This window comes from Archocentrus centrarchus, chromosome 12, assembly GCF_007364275.1.
Source record: "Archocentrus centrarchus isolate MPI-CPG fArcCen1 chromosome 12, fArcCen1, whole genome shotgun sequence".
Taxonomy (NCBI): domain Eukaryota; kingdom Metazoa; phylum Chordata; class Actinopteri; order Cichliformes; family Cichlidae; genus Archocentrus; species Archocentrus centrarchus.
The window spans coordinates 13,312,240-13,327,960 of record NC_044357.1 but is presented as its reverse complement, the minus strand read 5'-3'; the positions used below and the strand labels follow the sequence as shown (position 1 = coordinate 13,327,960).

The 15,721-nt window shown below is 38.9% G+C and overlaps 2 protein-coding genes across 2 annotated transcripts in view; one reads left to right on the top strand and one right to left on the bottom strand.

The window, feature by feature from the left end:
- brinp1 (bone morphogenetic protein/retinoic acid inducible neural-specific 1) overlaps window positions 1-15,721 on the top strand; it is a 114,275-nt gene that overhangs the window by 15,561 nt on the left and 82,993 nt on the right. The gene's annotated exons all lie outside the window — the stretch shown is intronic.
- LOC115789408 (uncharacterized) lies at window positions 8,627-14,094 on the bottom strand. The gene is made up of 11 exons (XM_030742809.1): window positions 14,025-14,094; window positions 12,505-12,597; window positions 12,182-12,331; window positions 11,601-11,746; window positions 11,059-11,195; window positions 10,870-10,963; window positions 10,430-10,547; window positions 10,053-10,276; window positions 9,753-9,924; window positions 9,441-9,568; window positions 8,627-8,974 (listed from the first exon to the last, which is right to left on the bottom strand). Exons 2-11 carry the CDS (start codon window positions 12,590-12,592, stop codon window positions 8,657-8,659), a joined length of 1,575 nt encoding a protein of 524 aa, XP_030598669.1. The 5' UTR covers window positions 12,593-12,597; window positions 14,025-14,094; the 3' UTR covers window positions 8,627-8,656.

Genomic DNA, 15,721 nt, shown 5'->3' with positions numbered 1-15,721 from the left:
AGGAAAAGCTGTTATTGCCAATCATTCACTGAGGTGCATATAACAACAGCTGACTTGAATATGTGTATAAAGGCATGCATTTTACATGGCTTGTGATAAAGTTTGCTTCCGTCTCGGAAAGGAAGGAGGCCAAAGAAACACAGGACGATGGGAAAAATAAAATGCTAACCTTGTAGCGAAAGCCTCTGAGCTATGGCATGAAAAGAGGACAAGTTACGGCAGGAATATAGTGACAGTGGAAGAATTTCAAAGGCAAGAGGTCAAGAGCACTCTATTTTCAAACTTAACATGGGGAATAGGTACATGCTGGCTGCACTAACCCATATCAAGGGCACATTTTTGCAAACGATAACCTCCCAAGAAGAGCAGACGAAGTGTGGTGCAGAAAGAAAATTGCTTTTCTCAGCAAAAATCCACTATCCTTTTAGTCATATCAGTCCTGAAAATGTCTGCTCAGGATGCCTTTGTGCATGGGGATCTGCTGTACGGTATATACCGCATGACTGAGTGTATGTATGTGATATAGTATTTCCCAAAGCACTATTTTCTTTCTTTCATTTTTGTAACCGAGAGAAGGAATATGAAATTCCCCAAACACATCATGCAACATTATGTATCAGCGCAGGCTGAAGCGGAACAAAACTGAAAACTTTACCTTTAACCCTGTTTGTACCAAGGTGTTTCCTTTGCATTTATTGCCTCATGATAGTCACATCTGCAAATAGAAGGTGGCACGTTCTGTAGTTATATTAAATACTTCAAATCTGTTTTTTGACTTGAGTGTCCCTACTTTGGGGAAGTCTCTATAAACAACCCCTGGGTCAAATGGTAACTGCTTTCACTTCATCTGGAGGCTAGAAGCAAACAAAAGCCATAGATTATGTATATTAATAGATTAATACATTTCACTCGGCAGCATGGTAGGTTCATTCTGTGTGGGAGATTGAGCTCAGCACTGAACAAAAATATTTTTAGAATTTTGATAATAACACAGTACTGACCCAAGTCATGTATAATATAGCACAGTTAAGCTTTGCAGTGCTTAATCTGCAATGAATTGAGATGGAATAATTTTTTTAATATATATTTTCACCATCTGCTCTGGGTCTCTGCAGATTTTGCTGATTTATGGAACACAGTCTGTGCTTTCTCCTATTTTTTTTTTTCCTTCCCTGACACAAATATATGGATTTGAATTAGAAACAATAGGACCAGTGACTGTCGCCTAAACGTCCCATTCCTTCTGCTGCTGAAGCGCAAGGCTGCCGGTCAGAGAGGAAACTCTTGCCAAAGTCTCGTGATTTACAATTCGTCAAAGACTGAATTAGAAAGTCAACATCAAAATGGAAAGAAAATGAGGTCACTAAATTCAGAGATGGCATTGCATCAGAGTGCAGGGAGCAAATGGGGATTGCAAGAGCAAACAAAAATAACCCACTGCAGCTGGAGTAAACCTCTTTGCACATAATGCCAGTGGTCCATTCTCTTGAGAGGACAGCAGCTGTTATGTATTTCTCTCAGAAGAAGCTCCCCTTTAAAAAAAATGTGTAAAAGTGGAATGTTGTTGAGAGAAGGTGAAGCCGCGTTAATTCCTAGAACTATGCCAGCAAAACATTTTCTTTTATCGTTCCTTTTTTGCAGGCTTGATATATAGACATCCGTAACTAGAAAAGGACAGTTTTTTAGGGGGTTAAGGAGAAGGGAGGAGGGGTTAGAGTGAAACACATCATTCTGTCTAAGCTTAATCTTTTGCTAGCACTGATAAAGTCCATGATGATAAAGTATATAGAAAACATTACTTTTCCTGCCGGAGTCCTGTACCACACATATTGAAATGGGATGAGGAAATCATGCTCTCACCTTGATAAGATGATACTTCCTCACATATGTCTTTCTAAAATAAAATGCAGCTCTGGGATCCAATTGCAGTCTCACAGTTGCCTCGCAACAGCACTTCTTCGCACCCTATCCTCATAGTGTGATTTTGAAAAAAAAAAATGTTACAGTCACTGGCAATTATGACAAATCAGTCACAGGATGGAGAAACAACGAAGGAGGATCAGCTGTTTAATTTTGTGAGACTTTATGGTTATTTTCTTCAAATAAATGCATAAATTAAATTGTTTCAGATCTTTAAGTAAAACAAATGTGTGCATGCAAGAAAAAAGAGGAACGCACGATAGCAGGTTAGGTAGATTTATATCAGTCTTATCTTACAGCAGTTTATATGTGCGATCTCAGATAAACATCCTTCTAAGGGATTCTTTTCCTCCCTGTTCATCCCTCGCTTTGGTCTAGACCTTTTAGATCTAGTCAGTGGGAACCATACAGTGGATAACATCACTTGACATTTACATGCATGAGCACGGAAGGTCTGCAGTGTGAACAGTGTCATTTACATCCTCCTAGCAACTCCTGTTCGGTCTGTGATTCATGTCAGGGGCTCCTCTGCGTGCATTTTGAGTATGACCAGCTAAGGGACTGAAATTAATTCTGACATTTTTTGCTTTCATTCTTATATTCTTTCAGTGGAACTTTGGAACAAGAAGTAGCATGCAGAATCTGTTATGTTGGAAGGATTGTGTCCTTTTTTAAAATTTTCCATTTTAAAGCCTTATTGGAAGGTGAGAGATGACATATTCAAAACAAAGACTGTGCCCAGTGAGGTAAATCGAAGGAAAGCAGTTAGTGGTTTCTCATCAATAAAACCACAGAGTAATTAGAGAAAGCACTTGAAAGCCAATTTGCAAGTTGACAAATGATCAATCTTCATCTGTAATGCAGCCACAGTAGCCAGCAACATCAGTGGTACACAAATGTGGTGACAAATGGCTTGCCTGTTGTACCATCTAATTTTCTGTGGTGAAAGACTGTGATTCTGGCTAAAGAGGTAGAATCCTGCTGTTTTTCCTATCAGCTTAAAACACCTTTTCCTGGAATGAGATGAACATGGAAGTAAATCAGTAATGCTATGCTCCTTTTCACTTAAAAATGCTGTATGAGAGACATACTCTGTCGATAATCAGTTTAGCACCCCCGTTTGCAATGTTAATAGAAAGGTGAGGTCTATGTATTAATATAACAGAGTAAAGGAAGGAAATCTGAGTGCATGTGTCACAATGTTTTTTATTTCCATTGCTGAGAAATCCTCCAGGATGTAAATGAATTCCATTTTTATTTCATGCTAAATTTCCGTGCCCTGTGGTTTGCTAGCTTGGTCAATTTATTTGACACCCCAATCACCCCCCCCCCCCATGTCTTAGACCATCCATGGTCTTTGCACTCACACTTAAACTGAAACCTTATTAATTAGCTTGCTTTATGACAGAGACATTCCCTGTTTAGAAATATCTCATAAACTGCCCCCGCACTGCTTCTGTTCAACTGGGCAGCCATCAAATAAACCTCAGTGCATACTCTTTGCACTACATCACACGACAGATGCAACCATCTCTCCTCTGCTACTCCTCTCCCCTGTTTGCATTGATCCTTCCCCTCTCAGAATAGATTTGGACACAATAATTCAGCAGCCAGGTAAATTGGAATAACTATGACCATTAGTGAATTAGTTTACTCTTTAAAATCAGCCATTGATCCCCGAGCTGAGCTGATTGGTTGCTGACCAACCAGAGAATTTAATTATCAACCAGAGTGTTGCTTGCTCAGCCATGTTTTCTGAAGGTCAGGGTGCCGCTGCAGTCTTCTTTTTTTTTTTAAAGAAACGGAAGGACCAAGGCGAGAGATTGGGTGGGGGGAAGAATCCAGTACAAATGAAGTTAGCCACGGCTGCTCCTCCCATTCCTCTGTTGCTTCCCAGCAATTGCAAGTGGCAGACCATTACCACGCCTTTCCAGACATGACTGTGAGCGCTGCAATAATAATTTTCCAAATTCAGACGACAGTGGTTTGGCATATAGATGCAACTCTGCTCTCTCGCTCCTCATTCTGTCATTCCCCTGCATGAATCCTGCATGAATCTTACATACCCTTTGGTCTCATTGAGGTCATATTAATATGAACTATGGTAAAATAACCCAGAGGAGTATAAAAATTCATAGGCTGCCAGCCATCCATAACCTCGCGTCAAAGGTTTTGCTTCACTACGCGCATTATACCTGTATCACTGGGAATAAATTCACTCTGAGGCAGCTGTGCTGATAACAGTTCAGAGAGAATCCCATCTGCTAATATCCATACAATTCCTCTGACTGAAAATGTAGAAAATAAATATTACACATTGGTGACAAGATGTCATATATGAACAATGGACAGTGTAAAAATACAGAATACAGTATCTGTTCTAATTCCAGTGAGTCTACCTGTCTCCCTGCAATAGGCTTCTTTCTATCCTGATCTCTTGCCTCCCTGGGATTTAGAATACAAATAAGCAGAACAAGCCTCCCCATTCTTATGAACTTTATAGAATAAAGAGAGACACTTAGGGCCCCACACTAGGGAGAGAGGAATTGATTGGCAAAGCTAGTGACGGGATCAGAATGGGGATTGAATCCCCTTGAAAGAAGCAGAATGGAGGAGGAGTTGCAGTATGAATAAGGCTGTTTAAAAAGAGGATGGAGAAAACAAGCCTCCCTTGTCCTATCTTGTGATTTCCTGAAGCAGACATCCTCCCCTTTTTACCCTGCTATTCAAGGGTAAACGTGATCCACTCGCTGTCTCTTCCCCTCTGTGTTCCATTAATCCACCCTGAAAATAAATATCTAAAATTACCTATGTATATCAGAAAGTGGAAAAAAAAATTACATATATTTGCATATACAACCAAGCAAATGTGAAAATGTGAGTATAATTTGTGATTGCGGCTTCTTTTGATGCCAAGGAAAGTGTGTTGTTGTGTGTTGTTGGTACACACATCTTTTCATCAGTTACAAGCACTCTTGACATGAGAACAAATGTAATTTGCTCCCATTCATGGATTAAAATTGATTGGCTGGACCAACCCTGCAAATTGTGACCCGTGGTACAGGAATAGAGTTGCAGATGTATTGAGTATTTGATGCTCAGCTTCTTAAGAAAGAAATATACATAATCAAATTGACATGGGGCAGTTGGAGTAACCTCTGCCATTTAAGATTTTTTCATGTGGCTGCCTCTTTGTGAATATGAGCAGCAGGGATGCAATCGGGACTGAATCAGTGAGCTGAGTCTATTTTATCAGAGCAGAACACAGGGCACAGAGCTGGGTCTTCCCGCACCAGTGTTAACACGCCCTCAGAAATTTTACCAAGGAAAGGCTACAGGCCCTTATTGTATCAGTCCTAAAGTCCTGTGCTTTAGATATCTTTCACTGCTGGTATCCTACAATGCATTTTCAATATGAGTCTGATAGAGTAAAGGGTAACAGCAAAGTTAACTATGAAAGGAACCTGATCTGGCCTCAAGTTCTTCGGTCCAGCTGCCCTAAAGTCAAATGTCATTGTAGGTACTAGTGCTGTCCTACCTCGGACCACATGGTAAAGACTATCTCCATTTTGCTTGTCACTTGCCAGATCATGCTCACTCTCACATCAGTGGTAACGATGGCACTATGAGAATCATGTTTTTTATTTTTCTTCAAGTGCCTTTAATGCATTCCCACTGTTTCGACTGAGTCAGAGATTATGAAAGAAAAGTGTCAGTACACAGGAAAATCCAAAGAGTAAATTTTACTCAAATTGAAGAAAATTTTACTCTAAAAAAGACAACATTTGGTCCCAGTCTAAATAGAGTAAAATTTACTCCAATGCCAGAGTTGAACTTACGGAGTACAATTTACTCTAATTAGTGCAAATATTTTAATCCATGTGATGATAATTTACTCAGTGCAGTGTAAAAAAAAAACTACTCTACAATGGTTTTAATCTAAGTAGAAGAGAATTTACTCTGAATAGAATGGAATTTTATTCTAAATAGGGATGGATTTTACTCTGAATAAAAAAAGAATTTTACTCACAATGGAATCTAATTTTACTCCAAATGTCAAGTTCTCTGAATAAAACAGAATTTTACTTTTAATAGAATTGATTTTTATTCCACGAAGTATAAAAGTTTACTCTGATTTGTTTTTTCTCTGAATAAAATTATAAATAGAGCCAAATGTTACTTTAACACACTAATTTTATCAGTCATTATACACTACTAGGTACAATAAATAGATCAGAAATCAGTACTTTAACAGCCACCTTTATTGCTCACAGGAAACAGTATGGAACAATATAAAAACTGGAATCACCATGACTGTATGACACCTGTAAATCAAAAGCTTTGGCACAAAAAAGCTCTTCAACATAAATGGCATGAGGTCCATCTCTTGTACAAAGAACTTGAAAAGCATTGTAATGCTCATTCAAACACACTGTTTGCAGTGCAAAAGTAATCAACAGTAACCTGTCATCTTTCACAACAACATTGTAGATCTTATGAAAAACTGGCATTTCACAATGGACTTTTATACAAACAACCAAATCTGCACGATACACATTTCCATGGTGTTTGGCCCATCTAACATTTAATACCTTGGTGTTTATTGGTAGCTGAAGAGTTTCTGCTATCTCACTGCCCCAGTCCAATGCATTTAAAGACATCATTTTACCTGGTCCAATGGTCAATCTCTTGGGGTCAAATGTATGCCAACTGAAAGCAATGTGACTTTGATGTTTTATTGCCAATGTTTTTGTAATATTTTTGAAACTTTTCAACTGTTTTTTAAAGAAACTGTGTTTGGCTTCATAGCGCATGCACCAGCTATGCAGAATTGGCCCTGTTTTGAGTATACATGTAGGATAATGCACCATGAAATGATGCTTTGGTAGCAGCTTCTTGTGTGGAAACACATGTTTGAATAATCTGTGGTGTTCAGCAATCAGGTGTTTCAAGAAAGTAGTGATACCTTTAGATAACACTGGTGAAAATACAATATTCACTATTTGAAGCAACAGCAGTAGCAAATACCAGTGGTCATCATCTGGACAAACCAAGTCTCCAAAGATGAGTGGTAGATTCCGAAGGAGACACCAAGACTGGATGGCATTCAGCCCCAAATCATTTGAGTCCTCTAACAACTTCACTGTAGGTGGTTTGTTGTTTTGTTCCATGTATCCATAGTTAAAGCTCCTAATTCTCCTGTCCACTTCCTTTAATGTTGTGTATTGATCTATTACATGCAACAAAATCAGCTTCATTTCATACTGTGCCACTCCCTCCAAGATATCGTGCATTATATCAACTGAGAAATTTTCACATGTACTGAAGTACTGCAATGAATTTAGAATGCATGACTGTTTAACACCCATCACATATGGAAGTCTGGGATTTGCCTCAATTTTCTGACAATGTTCAGTATGAAGTGTCTGAGTTCGCATAATTATCTTGGGTGAATCCTCTGTAAAGTCTGTCTGAAAGTCCTCTTTCTCAGCAAGACAAAAGCGGCAACAATATCTGGCACTAAATGACTCTACGAAACCAAAGATACAGTGAAGACCAAGGTTGTCACCAGTAACTTGGACAATAGTTCCACGGACTGGGTCATCATACAGGGGAACCTTAATTCCATCCCTCTCCAGGATTTTAATATCCTGCACAATTGGATCAAGTATCTTAGAGAAGCCATATGTTTTGATGTCCTGAGCATGAAACAAAGAGACCAAGTGAATATTATGGAGAGCAGAATTGTACTTAGGAGAAAAATTCCGCAGCGTGAAATATATAGCTCCTAATTTATGGATTCCCCGTTTTGAACCCAAAGGATTAGCAGTTTCAAAATCATCATAGAAAAGTTGAATTTGAAAAGCATGATTCTGCTTCGAAAATAGTGCATGGCTCTTGAAAAGATCTCCATCAGAGAAGTCTTTAAGAAGATTTTCCCTTGAATTTGACTTGGCCATCATCTCCTCTATATTAGGGTGACTGTAAAGAAACTTTAAAGTTTCCAAAATTGGGATGTAAACAAATTTATCAGTAACAACCACCTGATCGTAGCCTCCTGTTGTTCGATTGTGCAGTGTATCAAATCTGGAACCAAGTACATGTTCTACTGGGTCCACGCGTCCCCACCTCTCTGCAAAATATTTTGTTCTTTTACTTTCAGAATTTAATGCCATAAAAGGATTTTCCATTTTCTCAAAACACTGATCGATTTTCCTTTCAATGTCACTTTTGACAGGTTCTTGTAAAGACAGACTGTTTTTCACAGATTCTTTTGATTGATTCTGAATATCACTTACAATTTCTTCCAGGGAAATGACCAAAGAGTTAATTGCTCTTTCACTTACACCTGCCACTTTAAGTTCAGCAACTGTTGCTGCACAACTATTCACAAGAGATTTCTTAAGTTGGACTGAATCAGAAGGACTCGGAGAGGGCAAATCATAGTGACTTCCAAATGACTCTTCAGCTGTAGATGGACCTTCACCAGGATCGGAAGAGTGTTCATGTGCTTTCTTGAGATGCTTTCTGAACCCAGAAAATGTGCCATAAACTTGAGCACAACCAGCCTGACCACATTTAAGATGAAGTGTCTTACCAGAGCAAAGTCCATGGATCACTTTCAAGTGCTTAGTCAGGGAATTAGCATTTGTGTGGGACCTCTTACAAATGAAACACAACATTCCAACTCAACTTAATACCACATTGAAGCTCTTAGGGGGGGAGACAACTCTATTCAACGAAGCATCCGAGCCCTCAACTCTGCAACCCTAGGATTCACTTTGGTTGTGTCAACATCTATCTCATAAATGGTGGTCTGCAGGAAGCTGTACACATTGACCAGATCATGGTCATATGAAGTGCCAAAGACAAAGTGAGCTTTAAAAAGCTCATCAAAACAGGCAAGGGAGCCTGGTGACTTACAAGGTATTGCGTGTTTGTCAATCACAATGAAGTACTTGTGAATCACACTCTTCTGAGTCCCCACTGCAAGTAGGTATGGTTGAAGGCTTTCTGTGATGCCATCAAGGTGCCCTTGGAGGCTTGTCCCCGTCTGTGACAAAAACAGATCAACATTATAACATGATGCAACTTGGGTTTAGAAGAAGAGGGTTGCAGGATTAGGGACTGGTATAAAACAAAACCACTTCCATTTTAACTGCTAGATTCTTAAGATGTTTTTTTTGTACGTAAGCATGAAAACTGGCTTAACAGTGATTTGTTTGCAATTTTAGCATTTCTATTTGAATGAATTTACAAAGAAATAAGTTCAGAATTACTCATGTCATATTCTTTACTCATAATAGTTCTTGGCTCATAATGCAAGTGGCTCAAAATTTACATGATTTAATTAGTGATGTTGCACATACATCCCACACATGGGGACGCAGAATGTAGAGATTGCTTGAATAAGTTGTATACACTTAGCAGTAATCATTAAATTAAAAGTTGCATAGTAACATCGAACTTAACCAGAAATATTGTGATCCATGTAAATGTTTTCTTTACTGTAACCTTACCTTGATGAACTTCACCAGATGTTCACTGGCTTGTCTCGCTGAGAGTTTTCCTGGTCTCTTGCGTCCATGGGGTGATGGTGGCAGCAGGTGCACAAGGATCAAAATCGATGACATGTCGCTGTCCCATCCTGGAAGAACAAGTAACAAATATGAGCTGCCAAAACTTACCTGTGACTGTTTTACCTCTTCTGGGGTAAAGTTTACCAAAATTTGACAGCAGGTGGCAGTGTTTCACTTTAAATAAACCAATTCATATAAAATTTGTAACAATAAATTTATTGAGCGCTTTCTTTATGATTCATTCTATCTTACCGTTTTCCACTTCTGTTGTGCCTTCAGCATTTTGAAGAAGGCACTGTAGGTCATCAGACTGTGTGAGACCACGGCTTTGCTCGAGGACTTTCTGCTTGTAGATAGTGGGCCACTTCTCCAGGAACTTTGCAGAGATTACTTCATTGAACATCAATGTGAAATCTTGCTCAATCTGCAGAATATATGATTTCAAGTTTTTAAATATCCTTTGTTCAAACAAATTCTAATCATCATTTTTTCTCAAATGCACCTTAACTTAAACATGCAACAGTATGGGAAGTTGAAGGAAGATAAACTTACTAATCCTCCTACATCCAGGAATCTTGGGAAGTCCAAAAAGACACCAGATGACTTCACAGGGTCATGAATGAGCTTTTGGCGATAGTTGAACGTCTGCTTCATCTTCCTCATAACAGTTCCCTCATCAGCTGTATGCTTCATCAGTGCAATGGCCTCAGAACACAAGCTGTCTGTCATTAGGCAGTCGTCTTCTCTGAAACAGTCTCTATCAGCTGTTGGTCCCCCTATAAAATGGATATAAATATGGCACTGTGTCGTAGGATTTCACAAACAAGGCTTCAGAACACTGCAAAGATTTTTATGTGTGCAGTTTGGTCTCAGGATGAAATGTGGGTAATTAATGACACTTGAATTCCAACTTCTATGAATGCTCATACCCGTTTGTGTTTTTGACCATCTGAGGGCCTTCTTTTGTCCATTAGAAGCTTCCTTTTGGACAAACTTCAGTCTCCAAGCCAGATAACCACTCCCATCTTCTGCATTGTAATAATGCTCCTAAAAGTAGATTAAAAATGTTTTTTTTAAAGCTGTCAAAGCAAAGACAACCATGAATGCAAGTAACTGTAATTTACAGATTGTAGTTCACATGCCTGTAATGTTACCGATTGAATTACATGTCTCTTTATACTTTTTATCATTAAAGCTTCAGCATCTGAGCTTACTTGCTCAGCATTTTAGTGTTTAACTCTACAGGGATTTAAAACATGGAAGTTAATAAATGTGGCATAAATGGAGGACTTGCACAAAGAAAAAAAGCTCTTCAGTTCTACTCAAACCATACCCAAGCAGTCAGACCCATTCTTTTTTTTAAACTTACATAACCAAACCTGCTCCTAGGATCAGCCAGGTATGGGAACAAGGTGATGATACCCTTTGCATAGTCCTCTTTGATGCGCCTTGAAGGACTTGTCCTATACAGACACACAAATTATGAGCACTGTAGAAGGCGTGAATGACACCTTTAGAAAAATAATTGTGGGAGGTGCATCGAAAATTTTCAGCATACCCATGTTCACTTGTCATATGCGCAACCAATATCTTGACCATGTCACGCCGTCTGCTGTCTGTCAGGCTTTTTGTCTGAGCATACTCATTGATGATCCTGTCTCCTCCTGGCTTGTTCTTTAAAACATTTTCAATCACCTAAGTGATGGTAAAAATATAACATTATATAATCAATATATCATGAAAATACCTGTTCAATCCATGTGTTTAATTAAAACAAACGTATGTAGTCCCAACAACAAATGTTGGCATGTTATTTTCTTTCAGTTTCATTTATTAGTATAGTTTTATCAGTATAGTTTTGAGGTTTATTTACATATTCATGATCATGGCCTGAAATCCACTTTTAATAACAGGGAGGAATTCCCCCTTTACATGCTTCACATTGGGGAGATTTATACACTGGAAGGAGATGGGGGGATATGAGCTGGTGAAGGGAAGACAGCAGAATCTTGTGCTTTTACGACAATGGCAATAATCCATAAAATATACTCAAATTTGTGTAAACTTTCTGGAAGGTATACAGTAATCTGCAAAACTTACTTGGGCAAGAGAGGCATCTCCAGCTCTCTGTCTTGTTGTAGGACTGTGTTGCAATGTGATGGTGCCATCAGAGTCCACTTCAGTTTCTCCACTGGAGCTGGTAAAGGAGCTGCTTGCAGGACAACTCAGCTGATCCATAAAATCATCTAAAACATTAGGTTGGTGTAATTAACAGTAAGCAACATGCAATCACAAGTAGTATCATAGTAACCAAAAAAAGCCCCATAACAACTACAATTATTTTAAACAGACTTAACTAACAATTCAGGCACATTTGATTGTGTTCTTTCAACAGTAACAGCCTATGCACACCCTTTGTGTGGTAACCAGCCTCTGAATCACTTTGGAAAGAGGTGAAATTGTTGATGTTCAAACATTTTCAAATGCTGTGTGAAATGCTAAAAAAGGAAAAATCTTTATGACCACATCCCAGGTTGGTGATGTCCGGTGGACATGCATCAACCAAAATATGCTGATCTGGACTGCAGTTTCTCTCCCCACTATCCTATCAATGAAACTCATGAAGATGGCCAAAAATATCTTATACAGAAATAAACCATTGACCCTTCAAAATGGCTTACCTTCTGGATTTTGATCTTGTGCTAGACAAATTTCCAGCACACCAAGGTTTGGTTTATTCAAAAGGAAATCAAAAACCTCCTCATCAACTTCAGTCTTTGAGTCATCAAAGACTTTTAGGTCCAAGGTTGGGATGTTGAACTTTTTGACAACTGTGAACATAACAAAGTTGCATTACATGTTTGAAATAAGGCATAGAAAGGTGAATTAAATGAAAAAAATACAAATATAACAGTTGGTATAGCAGCTATAATTGCACTATCTCCAAAACCTGACTGATTAACACAATCTATAAAACATGCTGGAAACTTATATTTGCACTCACCACATTCCAAAAACGAAATGTAGGTCAGTTGGCCTTCAAAACAGATGTACTTCTGTCGTTCTTTGTACTTCACACGTACAGCTTGCATCCTTCCTGGTATGAAAAGAATATATTTTTTAAATAATCAGACTGAAGTGAACAAAAACACATGTATTCAGATCTCATGCTCTGTTTTGATGTTGTGAATGCATGCAAAATACTAACGGCGAACTCTATTTTGCAGCAATGTGAAGTTTATGTTACTCTATTGCACACTAGCTGCCTGCAGAATTGTTAACCAAACCACAGACTGCAACAGTGTACACACACGAATCAATTCAGAGTAAAATGACCGTTTGCTAATGGAGAAGCAGGTTGAAACAGTTGTGGTTTATCGTGGTTAGCAAGCAACTTGTAGGTCCATTACCGCCACGTTCTAGATTAAAGCATGGATCAGAATCTACCTTAACGCCATCATATTCTTTTAAAAAGGCTGAAAACATCCACATACAAGAATCACTCCATTCACTAATGTCCCATGTGTGAGGAAGGGGCGAGGAAGGGTCAGCGTGCTGAGTAGCTAGGCTCTTCAGCTAAACTTGGCTAATTTCTACAACTAAAATCGGAAGAAAAATCAGTGTCATACACAGGTATCATCTTCAAAGGTGCCGCCATTCAGGCCTTTTACCATAATAACCCTATACTGGGTGTGAAGCGCAATTTCCCAGCTTTCAGAAACCGTTTGAATTTTTCCGATAGGACAAACGGTGCTGTAATTACGGTAATTCAAAGTGCGTTTGATCAGATGTCTCAGCGTCGATACGCTCGGTCTTAATCGTGGCAAGTAAGGGAAGGTAGCAGGTGCATCGGCGCCGATCGCCACTGTTAAAGGGTTAAATAAATTTCAACCTGTGTATTTTCACAATGTTGGCATTTTTAATCTGAACAACAGCCGTGTTACTACACAAACTGAAGCTAAACCTGCTAAGACCGAATAGCAGACGTGTATATCCGCCTTTTCCGCTATTGAATCTGATGCGGATTAGGACCAGAATGATATACTACCTTTTCTAGCGGATGAGCAACACATGTACACCGGCAATAAGCGATTATGACAGTTTTTGTACAAATAAAACCTTTACTTCATTCTTTACCACTGCTTTACATTCGGGATAAAGAGCGGAGTAATATTATAGTCCTACCGCGCCATTTTTTAAGGCGGAATACTAGCTCCATATGTCCACCTTAGCAGTGCTAGCTTCACAGGTGTTACTCAGATTAAATTAAAATGTTGTCTTGTGAAAATATAAAAGTTTTAAAACATTATAGGTAGTGCTTATTCAAAATCGCTGAATTTAAGCAGCTGACATGGACCAATTAAGACTAGCTGTTAGCCAACCACCACTCAGTTTGTTCCCCTCTCCCCGCACAGCACCACGGCATCTTTCCACTAGAGATAAAGGGTCTCTTACTAATAAAAGCTTCAAAAACCCCAATTACAATATGTCTACGGTCCCTTTTTAAGTACTTTGCAGACTTACCTTGCTCACAGATACCAGTCGCCTCTGTTTCACTGCGGGACAACAAAATGGCGGTAGAAACGAAACTTAAACTTCAGTGGGCGTGTTCAAGCTATTTTACTCCAATAGGATTTCCTCTGTTTTTTTGCTCCGATTCTAACGGCCAATCGAAATGATTTCAGTCTAAAATGTGTAAAAACAACTCATTCAGATGAAAATAATGTTAACTCCGAAAAAATTACTCTATCGTTTTTCCTGTGTATATCTACCGTCTCGTGGACAGGACTCAGATTGCGTGGCTGTGGCCCTGCTTGACAGGAAGGTTAGTAACAAAGGAGTGCCACTGGGGACTGTTCAGTCCTCAGTTCAGATTCTTTGAACAGCTCAAATTTCTACTATAACCCTGCCATCTGCTCAAGTTCTTTGACCATTCTGAAGTGGTCAGTCAGAGATCATGATCATCTGCTCCTAAATGTAACAAGACAAAGGAAATGATGGCTGATTTTAGGAAGACAAGAACTATGACCAAGTCCATGAAAAGCAGAGGTGAAGAGGTGATGAGGAGGCTATAATCATTGAGTGCTACAAATGCTTGGAATTCTATTTGATAATCTATGGGATGTATCTATCTATCTATCTATCTATCTATCTATCTATCTATCTATCTATCTATCTATCTATCTATCTATCTATCTATCTATCTATCTATCTATCTATCTATCTATCTATCTATCTATCTATCTATCTATCTATCTATCTATCTCTGTCTGACTTATAATTCACGATCTTCTCTCCCATCAGCTCTCTACATAATGGAGTGAATCGTTGTATTTGAAGTTTGACCTAATCATCAATAAAAGCAGAATGCTTTCTTTGCTTTTTGTGAGTGAGGTTTCAATAAAGCCTAACCTAATCCTAAAAGTAAGTCATTAAAGCTAGACCTTTGTGCTGTCTGTCAATGTGCCATTTGTATTTACTTGCCTCAAGGCTGTCTTTTATTATTATTATTTTTTAATGGTGCTCTCAAAATCCTCATATTCCCTCACAGCATTTAGTGGATGCAAATGCACCCAGTATCTTCCTACTGATGAGGGACTGGATGGTTGACACCCCATCCAGTTGTTAAACCCTCCCTGTGGTTCTCTTCCAAATTATTTGGCTCTCCTTGTGATGACATTCAGCGGTTTCCGAGACTGAACAGTTCTCTAAGGACCTGGGTAATAGTGATTAACCAAGTATGTTATCTCCTCCCAAGCTAATTTAACATCACCATCCTTAGTGGCGTATTTACTGTGTATTTGCTCCTCATGAGTCAGCATTTCATACACGTGACCGTAAGTGTATTCATGAGAGAAATTATTTTGTGTGGCAAATGCTCCCAAATGCTATCTGTAGCTTCCATATATAAACTGAAAGACTTTTAAGCCTTCGAATTAGAGTGAGTCTGATTCCCAATCCCACCCTATTTCCAGCTGTGCAGCTGGTTCACTGCACCACATGGCTCACTCTCTAAAATACCATAAGTCCATCACCTTACCCCATGTGGGCATTGCGTTTCACCCATGAGCACTGATTCATAAAGGTAGGGCCCTCACATTTTGAATGCTGCACACAGTGCATTCAAACTGTTCAATGTGTAAGCCATTATTTTAATAATGGCAGAGAGTATTTTCCAGCAATAAAAAGCATACATTTTTTTGCAATAACAAGATCTTTAT

Excerpts from the sequence above, each read along its gene's own strand:
- LOC115789408 (XM_030742809.1), bottom strand. The coding sequence starts at position 12,592 with ATGCAAGCTGTACGTGTGAAGTACAAAGAACGACAGAAGTACATCTGT. Across the intron at positions 10,964-11,058 it reads CATATGACAAGTGAACATGG|GACAAGTCCTTCAAGGCGCA; the intron begins GTATGCTGAAAA and ends GTGTCTGTATAG. Across the intron at positions 9,925-10,052 it reads TCCTGGATGTAGGAGGATTA|ATTGAGCAAGATTTCACATT; the intron begins GTAAGTTTATCT and ends TATATTCTGCAG.